The sequence below is a fragment of the Phalaenopsis equestris genome, unplaced genomic scaffold (genome assembly GCF_001263595.1).
Source record: "Phalaenopsis equestris unplaced genomic scaffold, ASM126359v1 Scaffold001325, whole genome shotgun sequence".
Classification (NCBI taxonomy): domain Eukaryota; kingdom Viridiplantae; phylum Streptophyta; class Magnoliopsida; order Asparagales; family Orchidaceae; genus Phalaenopsis; species Phalaenopsis equestris.
Genome location: NW_018165764.1, coordinates 479653 through 496529, shown reverse-complemented (window position 1 = coordinate 496529; position 16877 = coordinate 479653). Strand labels below are relative to the sequence as shown.

At 32.7% G+C, this 16877-nt stretch overlaps 1 protein-coding gene across 3 annotated transcripts in view; it reads right to left on the bottom strand.

Moving 5' to 3' along the window:
• LOC110034008 (protein ANTHESIS POMOTING FACTOR 1) overlaps window positions 1–16877 on the bottom strand; it is a 40182-nt gene that overhangs the window by 19812 nt on the left and 3493 nt on the right. For 2 of the 3 annotated variants that reach the window (XM_020738232.1, XM_020738233.1), the window contains exons 3-8: window positions 7058–7158; window positions 5565–5665; window positions 5414–5480; window positions 5234–5333; window positions 5041–5154; window positions 4815–4952 (exon numbers count right to left, since the gene is read on the bottom strand). In XM_020738232.1, coding sequence (XP_020593891.1) covers window positions 4815–4952; window positions 5041–5154; window positions 5234–5333; window positions 5414–5480; window positions 5565–5665; window positions 7058–7158 — 621 coding nt within the window. The remainder of the gene's footprint in view (window positions 1–4814; window positions 4953–5040; window positions 5155–5233; window positions 5334–5413; window positions 5481–5564; window positions 5666–7057; window positions 7159–16877) is intronic. The other variant, XM_020738234.1, reaches the window with a different exon arrangement.

The window sequence follows — 16877 nt, the reverse complement described above, 5'->3', positions numbered from 1 at the left end:
TGTTCCTAATTTGGGGAGAGAGAGGTGTTTATAAATTTGTAATGTATGATTTCAATGAGGAATAAGTAGGGAGTCTCTTTGAGTCACATCTTTATATTAAATTTTATAAACTTCGAGGATAAAATTTTATAAAGATGAGAGATTGTAAAAAATGAATTTTAAATAATAATATTATTTTTAATAAAAGAGAAATTTTGAAAAGGTGGAAAGGTAGATATAATCGACAGATAGTTTTGTCTTTACGAGTTGCATGTCCTATTAGAACAAAATGAAACAAAGAGAGCAAGAGATTGACATAGCAAAAAAGGAAAGTATCATAAGTGCCCTAGCTGATCAGTAAAGAATAAGGAAGAAGGAAGAAGGAAGAAGTGGAATTTGTTGTGCAAAGAAGTGGGGGCGCTTACTTCTCTTTAGGGGTTGCATGCCCCATTCGAAAAAAATGAAGAAGTGAGAGAGAGATAGACACAGCGAAAAAGAAGAAGCATAACGAGTGCCCTAGTTGATCGATAAAGAAGAAGGAAGTGGAAGTTGTGGGAAGAAGTGGGGGTTGCCTACTTAACAGGATTTCAACGATCTTGTAGGAAGTCCATGTTGAGCCCTAGCGTACGGAAGAAAAATCGTTGAGGGCTCTGTGAGAGAAGGAAGAGGTGGTGAGGCGTCGACGCTTGAACATTGTGTAAAGGAAGAAGAAGAAAAAGCAAAGGACGCGCGAGTGAAGTTAATGAGGAAAAACCCTGATTGAGCCTAGGTAGGAGGAAGAAGCATGACGTACCTTGGAGGTGAGTCGTGCACGTGTTCTACTTTAAGGTGGAGTGGGAAAAGTTCTTTGCATGTGGGGAAGAAGCTCATGTGGGAGGGGGCCAAACCAAATAGTGGAATAAGGTAAATGTTAGGGTTGTATTGCTATTAAGTATACCATCTGTAATCTAAATTTATGTGAGATTTAACTTAAATAAAAATTTGAAGGCTAGAAAATCCTTGAGTTTTAAGGAAGAGGCAAAGAATTTTGAACTAACAAAAGGTTAGTCCTCCAATCATAAATTCTTACATAGTTAAATTATTGTCGATTATTAAATATTAATTTAGAAAATTTATGAGTTTTAATTAGGTGAGTTAATTGAAAGATTTGGTGAAATTGTATAGAGATTGTATAGAGATTGGGTGAGCGAGGAGTAATATAGAGGGATTTTGAAAGGTGCAACATTTGTCAATTAAAGAATAAGTAAGGCAAATAAAGGGCATTCAAGAGTCCAAGTTAGTAGTTGCTTTCTTATTTGTCTTAAATTAATGCTTTTAAAAAACTTACATTATTAACTTAAAATATTTGCTTTATGCATTTTGCAATTTAAGGGATCCTTGAAATGAAAAGAATTGAAACAAGAAAGGGTAAATGATTATTCAATGACTTTAAATAGATATAATAAAAAGAATCGAAATATAAAGAATTAAGTCAATTAAGATTTACCCCATTGACAGCCTATGGGGACACAATTTTACCCATGCACAAAAAATGAAATAGAAATGATAAATGTATACCTTCAGGTGCAAAATCTTAAGGGTACCTAGGGGTACAACCTTTTGAAGATACTTTCAGATATGAAAATAATTCTAATAAGACTTCTAAAAAAATGAATAAATACTTAAATTGAAACGAGGAGTAATTTAAAATGAAAACTTACAATTTTATTAATTAATGAATCACATTTCTTTGGTACATGTATGCATAGTATGTGTATATTAATTTAATGCATAACAAGATTATAATTACTCACTAAGTGGTGGTAAACTTGTTGAAATTAATTGTTTCTTTCACGCAACACTCTAGATTGAATGACTGACATAAGGGAGTTGGTTTTCAAAAGAATAACTATTGATACTAGGTAGTAGGTTGTCTGTTACGATTCTAATTTCTTATACTGCTTATTTCTAAGTAATGCTGTGATGTAGTTGGTTTCATTGTGACATTGTTTTACTTTCAAACTATGTTGTTGCTTTGGTTGAATTTGATTAATGTTTAGTGTACTTTATATTTTTTTAGTAACTCTTCTTATTATTAAAAGCTAGAATGGTTTATTATATAAAATAAAAGAAAAGTTAATATCATCCGATCACAGTTTTTGACTTGGTTAATTCTAAGCTATCAGGTTAGATCTTGACAGAGCGTGTCATCAAATTAAATCGTTTGATGAACCAACTGATTACAATGAACAAAAAGAAGTGAGTTTGGGCATGCGATATACAATAAGTGCTTGAACAACAAGGATGCTAAGGTTGTTGATGATTGTCAGGCACAATTACATAATATAAGATGCATTTTCACATCTCTGATCACTTCTGAGGCTTGAAGAAGCACGAACATGTGCAACTCATAAGGGTAAGTCACAGCTTAATCATTGATAGTGGGAATTCCAAGAACTGAAGATTGGCATCAATGTTTATTTTAATGGGTATGCTTATATTTACAATAAATATTTAAACTTTGAGAGAGGAAAGATTACTTGTCATCCTAGTGCTCTTTTATGATAAAAAAATGTACTTTGGGACTTGATTTCTTTTCAAGAAATAAACATCGATAAGTCATATGTAAAGACAAGCGTTTATGATCTTGCTAGTTTATATCACCATTTTATTAGAAACTTTAGTATGGTGCTTACTTCTGTTGCTGATTGTTGAAATTTAAAAGTTTTAAAAGAAATAGCAGAAGATAATTTTGATTTAATTACATAAAAATTAACCGACACTCCCATATATTCTTGAATTTTGATGATTTTTTGAAGTTGAAGGTAAGGCATCTAAGGTCGCCTTGTAGTTGTTCTGGGAAAAATAAATATCCAATTGTTATTATTTTGTAAAACTAAATAACAGAATAAAACTTTTCAATTTTCAAGCTTTATGACTTTGGTGTTATTATTTGATTAAAAAGAACTTATCATCCATTCTAATAAAGAAGTTTTCAAATTTTAAAATGCTAAAAATAGTTTAAATGCTAGGCATATGAAATAGAGTTCATAACTTTAAAAATATAAATTATTATTCATTGAAAATATACTATTTTAAACAAAGTAGTTGATGCAATTACTAAAAACTATCTTCATGGAGCATTTTCTTTTGGAGTTGTTGGTTCTGGCAAACAATCAGATAAATATATAAACAATTTGTACGTTTGACTTATAATAAAAAAATGTAAAAATGAAAGTGATGCAAAGCTTTCAATAAGTAATGGATTTCTCTTTAAATGAACTCAACTTTGCATTTCAACTTTTTTGTTTTGTTGTATATTGCTCCAGAGGTTGAAAATAAAATTTCCTCGAGGGAAAAGAGAGATATAAAAAAGAGGAGAAAAGTTAAATATGAAAATATATGTGACCTATAACTACATCCAATCGGATAAATATATAAACAATTTGTATATTTCACCTATAAGTCAAAAAAGTAAAAAAGAAAAGTGATATAAAGTTTACAATTAGTAATGTATTTCTCTTTAAATAGACTCAACTTCGCATTTTAACTTCTTGGTCTTTGTTGTATATTGCTTGAGCGGTTGAAAATAAAATTTACTTAGGGGGGAAGATAAAAAAAAGAGGTTAAGAGTGAAATAGGGCTTTAAAAAAAAATAGAAGCGAGAGAACCCACAACTTTTAAGTACTTCTAGAAGTTAAAATAGAGTTTTCCCACTGATTCATCGGCCCACTCAGATTTGTCAAGGAACGGTAGTTATTAGGCCAAAAAGAAGCTACAAAAAAGGAGCGAATGATCCTGATACATAGGATTTTCACCATTGATACTTGGGATTATAGAAAATAATACATTTTATATCGGTAAAAGCAAGGCAATAGAACATATGCCCTTCCCACTAGCTTTATGTAATATATAAAGTTAGATATATGGAATGAAAAAATTAAGTTTAATTGTAAATTTTGGATGAAATTGTATCCCTCATATGGCACCTTATATTTTGGGTTGTATTAATGAGATTCATTATTTCCATAAAACACGAGCTATTGATAATTATCCTTTGGATATTAAAATGAAGTTTGATTAAGAGCTAGTAACATTAATTTTTATGAAATTCATTAATATTGTCCCAACCAAGGAACGTTAACAGCCCTATCAAGATCTACGGTTTTTCAAATAATAGCAATCTGAATTTAATCATCTGTCATTGTTAGAAGGTTGAGGTTCTCGTATATAAGGAATACCCTGAAGTATCCCAATTAGAGGGAATGGTTGACAGGTACTATGAAGATTATAAAACTTGTTGTTAAATATCAATTCAAGCTGAATTTAAATCTTGTATGGTAAGGAAGCTAAGGGAAGCTAAGATTTTGTTGTGAAAATTTACTAATTAAAAGCAACAGGATCCCTCATCAAAAGAGCTTCTTGAAATCCAAGATTTTTGTGGTTTTGATTTGATTTGATTACTAAATTGCAAAATTGTAATTTTTAGGCTTGTATGAATCTGGAAAGTTAGTCCTGAGTACCAAGAAAAATTGTAGGAGGTGGGTAACAACATTAAGAGACACTTTAAGGAATCCCATGCATCAATAATGGCCTAAAAGAATCTAAGTTTGACTTGCTTAACAATTGACCAATTCAAATGGAATTTCTTTATGATTCATGCACTTTACAAATTCCAACCAATCTTTATAACATGTTTATTTTACTATTCATGGTGATATAATTTTCTTTTAGTCCTCTACAAGCTAAGAAATGGTAATATGCTTCAAAAATATACATAATAAGCCATAAACTGCGTTAACTCCATTTAATTTTAAAATTTAAAGCACTGGAAGTTAAGTAAAATAATTACTTACAAGATTACCGCGGAAGGAGTCAAGGATATGAATATGTCCATCCATAGTAGTTAAAAGCATGAGCCTTCCGTCGTTGCTAAATTTTAGTACGTTAGCTTCAGATTTATCTGCTCCAACGGAATATGTATCAAATGGGCCCTAAGGAATGATGAATAATAGAAAACAGAGTTAGAAATCATTAAAAAAACCAAATGATGTCACTATATGGATGACAATCATTACAAACCTTTTCAAATTTTCGGGCATCAAACATCCTTACACATCCTCCAAACGCAATAGCAAAAACCATTCCTTGATCGTCATAAGAAACTGCAGGTCTTCCTTGCACACGTAGAAGACCCTACAAAGGACATGTAAGGTTTTTAACTTTATTACGGCAATATATATATTCTAACTAGGATTTATTTTGAGGTTCGTGCCTGAGACTTCTCTGCTCGTTGATCCCATAACAAAACGGTTCTATCAAGAGAACCTGACAAAAAAGACTCTTTACGAGGACACAATGAAAGAGAAACAACCCTAGGAAAATATAAGTACAAGTTATGTGATTATATTGTCTTTAAATGAGAAATTCTATGTATAAGAGCACAACCGCATACCTATCATGGTGCCCTTTAAAGTACCGCAAATATTTGTTATCATTGAGAGACAAAAGACGCAAAGATTCTAAAAGAAGTTATAACAAAATAAATATATAAGTTCAAAGTAACCAGTGCATACTGCAAAAGTAACATCATCAAGTTCACCCACCATCCCAACCATTTTTGGATGAGTATATGACTGTTGTTGGATGAGCAGTGAAGCAGACCAAATCAACTCCATACTTTTTGCTATTTATGGTCTTCAAGCACCTGTAATGGAAATACAGCGTCAGGCAAATAAAACAGTATTTTCACACCAGTAGAATGAAATAGCCAAAATTAAGAGCAACAAGCAAGAAAACAATGATTATTAAACAAACAATTTAAACCAAAACTTGCATCAAAAAGCCATGAAAAGCTGAAGCAATATACAGAAGAGGTCATGACTCATGTTTGATATAGTAGTGATCATAATCAATTGAATAAATACTAATTAAATTGATAATTCATATCAGAGCTGATATCAAATTATAAAATATCATATGGAAATGTGAAACAAAATTCAACTAGCACGTGGTCAAGCAGAATCAACATTCAAGTGGCTTGCAGTGCACGCGGAATATATTATAGATGATTAATGGTTTCTATGGAACTTCGGCAAGTTAGTATTCCTTCAAGAGTGTTATGATACAAGATATTTGGATATTTGTGCCTTCTAATCATCACAAACTTAGGTGATCATAGAATGTTGATAGTTCATTATTTCAACAAAACATAGCAAATTAGTTTTATATAGAATATAGCTTATGCAGAGAAGTGAAGTAATGACAATTGTTTCACCATTCAAGACTGGAAGATGCCATGGCAACTTCCTCAATTTAAATGTTGCAAAAAGGATTGCCAAGTTAGTTAAAAATATATACTCTAGAAACTTATAGAACCATATAGATAAAACAATCACGAACATTTCAGATTCCAATCTCGTTTGCATAGTCCTTTGATTTGGAAATGTGAAATTGAGCATAAAAAATAGGCTATAATTAGCTGAGTACATTATGTAAAAAAATAATGCATGGAATACATGGATAGACCTTCATCAAAAGAACACCAAGTAACACCAGGAGAAATCAAATAACTATACTAGCTATCTCAAGATAATTTGCACAAGGGAATTAAAAGGTTGAAAGAGCAAAAGCAAAAATGTTGTTTAGGAAAATATGAATACTAAGTCTAAAATGGATCCAAGCAATAATCATAACAAGTTCTCTTCGGCGGTGTTTGGTTGCATCTTAGATTTACGTTAAAAAGAATTTATCAAATCCTATAAATTTAGATTCATCCGATCCCTGTTGCAATGGAAGAATTTGTGAGCGACGGAGGAATAAATATGCCTCACAATTGGAATTATGAAATCTGGATTGACGACCTAAAAATGACGGAACACAAGAAAATTGCATTTAGCAGAGCATTAAATTTAATATATATTTTTTTAATGTTTGCCTGGATGTAAGACAAATCCATAGCTAAATCCAATCAATAGTATGCTATCAAACACGTCCTTAGCGAAATAGTTAGCCAGTCACAGTTGTTATGAAAAATATTTAAAAAATTATTTTATGCCTTATAATCATATGCAATATAATAAAAGAAGAGAAAACATACAATGCATTTTGTATATCATAAAGGCGAATTGATTCATCAGCACTAGCCGTCACCAGATAACTCGTTGCTTTGTGGAAATCCATTGAACTGATTCTACCATTCTGAAATGCAGTTAAAATAGAAGGTAAAATACACACAACCTGTGATAGAAGGTGGTAGTTGAATGCTAAATTACTTTAATAACCCGATCAAAAACTATGAGTCCAAATTTAAAATCTAAAAGATTTCACTCTGGTAAATGCAATAAAGATGTCAGCAAATGACTTGATATTATTTAACAAAGTGCCACAGAAAACACCAGCGTTACTTAAGAAGAGGCTACAGTATAGCTTAAACGATATTTGCTTTTTTTTAGCAGCACAAAGGGACAATGGGAAAAGGAATATGAAAGATGTAGGTGTTACGCCGGGCCTAGCCCTAAGTGCAATTTTTTCTTTTATTAGCCTAAGGGAAATTTTGTATTTTATTATTATTATTATTGTTGTTGTTAGTATAAATAGAATTAATATGTTTAGGGTTGAGGGGATGCATCATATTGTGTCTGGAGTCATGGGTTTAGGGTTCGGGAGAATTTTCCTACCTCTAAAATTGTAGGAATTGGGAGAGATCACGTACCTCTCGAATTGTAGGTTTTTATCTTTATATTCTTCTCGTGTTTGATATTATTGCAAATCAGATGTTATTTGTCATAATTTGTGCCAAGAATCGTATCAAAGTGGTATCAGAGTTGAACTATCTAGCAGCCCACCGTCCATTTCCTTTCAATGTTTGCATCGTATCTTGAGATTCATTCGCAATTTAACCTAGTCGAGAGCCAATGACTGGATTGGCGTTTACAGACATGATCGAACCTCGCGATAGATCGCGAGATTGGAGCTTGCGGAGAAGAGCCACTAGATCACGACATATACGAGCAGCCTTCGTGACTGAAAGCAACGATCAACACGCCTTACTCGCGACAGTCGTGGAAAGAGGAAGTTGGTTGCAAATGATGGGATCACGACATATTACTTGTAATGCAGAGGCGATAGAGCGGAAGCAACGTCGGAATCACGGTGTACAGGGAAATGGGACCAAAGCCTTGCGATAAAATCGTGATAAGTGATAGCTGAGAAGCTCACGCATTGAGGAGATTACAGTTTCACAGTACATACACGATATGGACGATAGGATTTCAGTATGCAGTAGTTTCCCCTCCTTCCTGATCAAAACCCATCTTTGACAGGAATGATGACCAAGAAAATAGATGAGTTGGAAAAAAATTAGAGGAAGAGATGAGCCAAATTAAATTTGGAATGGAGGAAATGTTCTCAACCATAGAGGAAAGGTTTTCCTCAGTTGAAAACTGATTTGAGAACTTGAAAGAGATAAGGAGGCGGCTTATTGAGATTCAATCCAAAACCTTGCCGACGGTTCAATTTATAAAGTTTAACTAAGAGTTGATCGAAGAATCCTTGGATAGATTGAAAGAGAAAGAGATCGGATGAGAGAGCATAAGGAGGAAATATCCACCATCAAGAACCCCCTCCTATGGCTCCAATGGAAGGTAAATTAGAAATTTCCGTGGAAAGGGGTTGGGCCGAAACATAGAGAAGAGGTTATGCAAAGGGTATAAAGGAGTACGGAGAAGGAAGGAGAGAAGTTGGAATGTAATATGACTATGATCGACGAAGAGAGTTTTATCGTAGATACATGGGGGAAAACACAGGAGGGAGAGAAAGTTGGGGTGGAGATGCTAGGGTTCGAAAGTTGAAGATGTCAATCTTCGCAAGGGATGATTCACATGGATGGTTGTACTGGATAAAACAATATTTCGTTAAAAAAAGAATAATTCTCATCCTCTATATTCAAATTTGACTTCTATGCATGTGAACTAATTAAATATTATAGTATTTCATTTCCATCCTCTAACACAAGTCATCATCTTTATAACAACAACAACAATAAGCCTTTATCCCACTGAGGGTCTGTTTGAGGCAGCTGCAGCAGTTCGAAGAAGCAGCTGTTCAAAAAGCTACGATCACTATTACAAATTTATTTTAATTTCAGAAAGTCAGACCACGGCTTTCTAACAGCCACCACACTTTAACAGGTTAGGTTGAAAAAAACAGCTTTCTACCAAAAAATTTTCTAGAAAGTAGTTTCTCAAACAAAGCTGTGGTGGCGATCTGAAATAAATGCAGTCAGAAAGCTGTCCCAAATGGACCCAAAGTGGGCTTAGCAAACAAATCATCATTTTTTTCTTTCTAAATTAATTTAACTAGAACATTTAGGGTCAGCTTGATCCTTACTCTAGTTTTTGTTACTTTATTATCTTCATGATGTTTTTCGGGTCATTAGTTCACCTAAATATTGATTTGATGCCCATCACATCTTTCAAACCTTTAATTAAAAAATAAAAATTTAATTCTTATGCTCAATAAAAATTTTGTGCATCAACAATATTTTAGAATTCATGTTATCTCAGTTTTGCACCTCCTACTCCATTAATGGTACTATTCATTACACTAGTTGCCCTTATAACACTCAACAAAGTAGTGTCATTGGATGCAAAAAAGGCCAAATCCTTGTTATTATTAGAGCATTGATGTTATTTATGAATATTCATCGCCAATTATGGGGAGATTCCCTTTCATTATTTTTTGTATAGCATGGTTGATAATGATAGATTCGTGGTTGCTCCAATCTATCATAGTTATACTTATGATTTGGCTCTTTTCAATCATAGTACTTCAAAGCTTGGATGACCACTAAACCCTAGCACCACTTTCATTAGCTCCAAACAGTTCCTCATAACCATTACACCATCCAAGTTCCTCAAGAATTTATGCCTTTATATTGTGAAATCAGGCATTGTCTTTATATTATGATAATCAAGCCAACATATAAATCGTTAACAATCTTATTTTTCGTGAATGAATTAAACATATTAAAGTAGATTTCATGTCACATGACAGCTTGTGCTTTCTAAAATAAACTACTGTTTATCAAGTTTCCACTTAAAAACAATTAAACAAACTAAAGAAAATTTCAAGGCACCTTCCTTTATCTCATTTATGAAACAAACTTGCGTTAATTGATATATATACTCTAACTAGAGTGCATGTATCGGTGTCAGCGAGTTTAATAGGGAGGGTTCTATAGGAATCGTTGTTATTAGGAACATATATTATATCAAAAAGAAGTATTTTTTGATATCCTCATAATTGGAGAATTATTCTCTTCTTATCGTTTCATTATTATGATCCTTATGTATATCTACTTTTAGGCCCGTTAAATTCAGAAAATAATACCAAAAAAAAATCCTTTTAGGTCCATTATATTCAGGAAATCTACCAAAAAAAAAATCGTTCCTATCAACCCAAATGGTGGCACATTATGAGTATTTCTCACAGCCACGACTGCCAAGGTCAATATAATGACCAGTAGCAATGGCAATCAAATAAAAGGTGGAAAGGGAGTCGATAGCTTCTTGAATTGAATATAATATAGAGCAACGACAGTATTAGGAAATTGAATAGTTGTTCAACAGCTAAGATTGCAAATGTTGAAAGGATGGATGAAGCCCAGAGATAAAAGTCAGCAACTAGAAACCTTTTATTCTATTGGTGTTAGACTATAGTAACAATGCTCTACAATAAATCAACTTATCCCACTTATCGCGCATGGTGCTACATAAGTCTTAGATGGACAAATCCTTTTGTTAGAGAGCTATGAAGCAACAGGCACCAACATGGACGTGATAAGGCATGACAGCTAAAAATAATAAGACTTGCGATGCCTTGATTAGCATGATGCCCAAGGGCTATCTTTATATTTTAATTTTCTAATGTATTAAAAAATCTTAGGTCAAAAGTATTGGACTAAGTTATGATAAAGAGGAGGAGGTGGACCAAGTGAGGTGCTCCAATGTAGACTTAAGAGCAATGACTAAGTTTAGAAAAATTAGGGTTGAGCACTCGGAAAAGTCATAGTAATGTGTATAGCAATATTCTAGAGTTGATGGTACCAGGTGATTTAAGAACTTGTAGTGGACTTACAACCAAAACGGGGTACATAAAACCCAAATTTCTCAAGTTGCCTTATGGAGGCTCTTCTTTCTATATTTGATGTAACATGGACGCAATAGCGTTGAAGAAGAAGAAAGGGAGTTTTGGAGAGTTAGGACATGAATATAAAAGAAGCATATTAAGGAAAAAAATTAAATTAATTCCTCCAAGAATGCAAAGATCAGCCACCAAGACAAAAAAGAAAAAACGTAATTTTTTTTTTCAATTGTTCTTCAAATCATCAATAATTCATCATTATAGAAAAAATAAATATTTAAATGACATTACTCGAGGTTTACAACTAAAAAATTTAAATTCCTAAGGCTTAGGAGTGTTTCGATATTTGTAGGAGGAGGATGGAACTTGTGAGGAGGAAAATAATGGCGGGCCATTGTTTGTTGGAAAGTGGGCTGATGTGCCATTTTCTTGGTTAAAGATGATTAGGAATCCTATTCGGCCTTTAAAATATGCCAGAATAAAACTCTAAGTTTCTATTTGATACTAGAAATGATTTTGTGTCAAAATATGAAGTTTAATTTCACCATTTTCTGTTTGGACCTTTTTATTAGAACTCCAGCATCTTAATGTGACGTGACAATGAACTTACGTGCATGTGAATATCTGTTAAATCTCCTTAATGACTTATAAGACAAAGATATCCAATGGATACAACAGAATAACATATAACCATACACCATAAATTAATTTCATAAACAAGACCCTCACATAAAAAAAAAAACAAGTATAATGTATTGACCCTTAAGCATTTATTCTTTAACATGGATCTTGTGATAAGCCCATGATGCACTACATTCTACATTAGGAACACTACATGCCATGAAAATAGTTTTAAATATATATATATATATATATATATATATATATATACCGGGATGTTAGCGGGGGAAGACTCTCTTGATGAAATCGAGGAGGATGGTATCATGTTTTTTACTGATCTTTTTAATAGTGATGGTAATAACCCTCCCAAAATTAAGGAGGTGAATTATGATAACTTTGTTGATATCAATCGCAGGAATCTTACTCATATTTATTTTAAAGAAGAAATTAAAGACATTATTGATAGCATTAAGGATGGTAAAATGGCTAGTCCTGACGGTTTCACTATTGAGTTTTATAAACAGATACTATCTAAGATTTTTTCAAAGGCATGGAATTGCCCAAATATTTTAAAACTTCCAACATTATCCTCATTCCTAAAGAGATTAAAGCTATATCTTGGGATAAATTTAGATCTATTAGTCTAAACACTGCAGTGTCTAAAATTGTCTCTAACATATTAGTTAATCGTATTCAACCTTTACTTCATGAGCTTATTAGTTTGAATCAAACGACATTTATCAAATGGAGAAATATTTGTGACAATGTTTTAACGGTCCAGGAATTGCTTTTAGATTTGGATAAAAAAGATTGTGGTCATAGTGTGATATTTAAAATGGACATTCAAAAGCTTTTGATACTATTAGATGGAAGTTTATCTTGATGTTCTTCATGTAATGGGGTTTCAAGATGATTTTTGCAATATTATGAATAGAATTCTTAACTATAATTTCTACTCTGTCTTGATTAATTGTAAAGCTTGTGGTTTTTTTAAAACTTCTAGAGGTATTAAACAACGTGATCTTTTATCACCTTACTTTTTCATTATTACTTTTGATTATTTATCTAAATGTATCAATAATTTGTTTATTAAAAATCCTAGCATGTCTTATCTTCATAAAGGTATGATGGGAATATCTCATTTATGTTTTCTTGATGACTTAATTATTTTCATCAATGCTAACAAAAGACCAATCAAAAAGGTTTGGAAAGAGATAAACTCTTCTCAAGAAATTTCAGGTATGATATTCAATACTTCTAAATGTCATTTTTCCTGTTCTAAATTTGTTTCTATTAGAAAGAAAAACTGGATGGTGGATTATACTAATTATAGCAAAGCTACTTTACCTTTAACTTATATGGGTTCTACTTTAGACAAGACCATTAAGAGAAATGCTTTGTTCTTTAGTTTATTTGATAAAGTTAAGCTTAAAATTCTTACTTGGGAGAATAAATTTCTTTCTTTTGGTGGGAGGACTATTATTTTGAAGAATATTCTTACTTCTTTACTTTTGTATGTTATGCAAATTATGAATATGTCTTTGGGCTTTATTAATAAATTGAAGAATTTATTTTTGTGGGACGGTAATGGTAAAAGTAACATTCATTGGATGAGTTGAAAAAGATTTGTAAACCACCGGATAAAAGTGGTTTGGGCTTTAGGAGTTCATCTGATTTTATTTCTATTAACCATATGAAATAATGGTATAGATTTAGGCAGATGAATTCTATTTGGGCCTCTCTTATGCATGCTAAATATTGTATTGGTATGCACCCTCTTTCGACTACTCCTCCTAAACAGGATTCTTATATTTGGAAAATTATGCTTAATGTTTCTAAAGCTGATAATGCACTGATTAATTGGGATATTGGTAAAGGTTATATCTCTTTCTGTTATGATGATTGGTTAGGTAATGATAGTCTTGTGGATTGTTATCATGGCCCACAGGATATTAATATCAATGTGAAAGATTTTTGGAATGAAAACGATGGAATATGGAATACTTAAAGCAGTTATTTAAATTTGATGATATGAAGTTTATTTCCAATAAACCTATTAACAATAGGAATAGGGATATTCCTAAGATTAAATGTAAAATTGAAGATACTATTGGTAAGAATTTTGCTAATTCCTTTCAAACTTTTCAGGGTGTGAACATTAGATGGATCTGGAACTCTCAGGTGAAACCTTCACTTTCTTTCTTTATTTGGAGGTTTTTTCATAAAATTCTTCCAACGAATGACATTTTCAAACTTAAGGGTCTTAAGTTCCCTTCATGTTGTTTATTATTAGACAAAATGAGGAAACTAAAAATCACCTTTTCTTTGAATGCAGGCTTGCTGTACAAATCTAACAAAAAGTTGCAGGGTTGTTTCACTAGAACTGGGAAGTTGGGAAGTTGGGAAGTTGGGAAGTTGCAAGGTTGTTTCACTTGAACAAACCATCCAAGACGACTCTCTCTAATCTTGTTTGCAACTGGAACAACACCAACCCTTTCACGAATAGATTCGTTTCGCATTTTGTCTAAGTGCAAGCCATTCATCCACCTAAGCTTTCTCATCACAGCAACACTTAACTTTATTTACGCTTTTCTTTTGAAAGGCCAACATTCTGCGCCATAAAGCATTTTAGGTCTCACCATCATCTTATAAAATTTTCTTTTAAGCCAAAGCAGTACTTTCTATAACAAAATAGGCCTGATGCATTCCTCCACTTCAACAAACCAACCTGATTTCTACTAATAACATCCCCATCTATATCACCATCAATTTCGACAATAAACCTGATATATCTAAAATGTTCAAACCTTCTAATGATTTGATCACCTATACTTTCAACTCTGCCACTAAAGCTACTACTACTAAAATTACATTCCACGTATTCAGTTTTAGATCTACTCAAAAGAAGGCCTGTTGAATCCAATGTAGACCTCCATAATTCAAGCTTTTCCTAAACCCTTTCTCTAGTCTTATCTGCAAGAAAGATATCACCAGTAAAACACATACACCAAGGTACATTCTCCTATATATTTCTAGTAAGAGCATCCATATCTAAAGTAAAAAGGTATGGGCTTAAAACCGATACCAGATGTAATTCACTAAATAAGATTGTGGTGGCAATAGAAAGTTCTAAATTATACATAAATTAAGTGAGCACACCAAAAACACATGCTTTTCATATAAAGAAGTTGATGATTTCGTCATGATTGACGTGAGAAACAACAAGACAATGAAAGCCGCTTGACCAACCATAAGAGATGATTGGTGTCATTGAACTGATAAAGGTCCCAATGGCATAAACAGGTTTGCATCATGTATTATGATGCACAGACCAAGATATTATGTGTTGATAAATAAAGAGTGGAAAAAAGAATATTAGATCATTGAATGAAAATGATTAAGGTTCAGATGCAAAAAAAAAGTTGCACCAATCAATGAGAAAAGTCAATGAGAAAGGTCATACATTTTGTATGGTAAGCAAAAATGAGAATAGTAGAAACTAGAGCAAGCAGGTGCGGCAATGAATGTGATAACTAAAGCAACAATGAGTAGGTGCTATTATGGGTATCAAAACAGGTTCATGGCCAGAGTTCAGGTCTGCCCCAAAGTTGACCCAACCAAAAATCACATGACCCGATTAATACACGGGTCAAAAAATTCAACCCAAAATTGACTCGCCTTAAGCCGGCAGGCCCGAATTGGACCCGCATAACCCATTTGACATGATATATAACAGCTATTTGGGTTAATTTTGAGTCAAATTTGTATAGATTTCTTGTCCATTTTAGATTGACGGGTTGATTTCAGATTGACGGGTTGATTTCAGATTGACGGGTCAACCCAAACCTAACCCAAAAAATTAAACAGGTTAGGATCCCAAACCCAACCAGAAAATTATTTGGGTCAACCCGAACATAGATTTTACGAGTCGATTTGGCGTGTCAGGTCTTTTATTACACCCCATGGTGCTATAATGTTGGTAGACACGGGTGGGCGAATGTGTTTGGTGCTCTTTCTATTCAAGAAAGAGCAACAACCTGCAAGTGTGTAAAAGCATACAACCAAGAGTCATTCACATCGGCGAGCAGTGCAAGCGTGAATTAGGGTATCAATAACATGACATGACAATCCAATAGGAACCAAACTTGAAAAATATATATTAAGGTTGATCCAATTACTATTTCTGTCACGATTGGTTAAGGGAGAACCCTTTTTATTTTCTCCTAGTTCTCTTTTTTTCTTTTATCTTATTAAGAGTGGTTTAGCAATTAGCTGACCTAAAATTTAATAACACTTTTCTTATAGATGCTCATGCCTTATGTGAGGAGTTTTTCGGATAGTTAAAGTTTAGTTTATCCCGAGAAAGTTTAGAGGGGACTCCCTAGTCTATAGTAGAGTGAAAGATATCTCCATGAATAGTTGCCAAGGTCCTTTTGCCTTTCGGTTGTTTCCCAGTCCCTCATTCTACAGTTTTTCAGCAACAGAAGAGAGTTTTGTGGTAGTTTGGGGTGCCCGCTTGTGCAGATCTAGTCCGAAGCAGTGAAATACTACCAGAGAAATCCATAATAGTTCAATTCTTGTGATTGAGTGTTGTTTCCAAAAGCCAACAATTCAATTCAAGCAAATGGCTACCTATTTTCTAAGAGCTTGTTTGGGATCACTATTATTTTTAATTTTTGTTTTTCCTTGTATTTTAAAAATATGTTTATTCAGTACATTTTTTGCATGTTTTTTTTTAATTTTTAAAACAAATTTTCTTGTTTTAAAAACACTCAAATCATCAAAAATTACTTTGAGTAATTTTTAAAAACAATTAAATATATTATATCATACAACACATTTTGTTTTAATCAAAACATAAACAAAGCAAAATAAAAATAAAAAATAAAAATAAAAATCAAAGGTGATCCCAAGTAGCTCCTTAGTCTTGTCTTTTATGGATTGTTTGGTTGAGTGAATTTATGGTGTACTGAAATTCTTTTGACGGGGTTTAAGAAAATTATGTATTTGGTATGAAGAATTACAAATATAATGTAAAGTATAAATGAATTTGATGTTAACACCGTAGTTAATTTGGTTGAATTTAAAATTTGGCTGATTTGACCAAATTTGAATTATACCATTCACGTAAAATGTTATTGACAAGCCTCTGC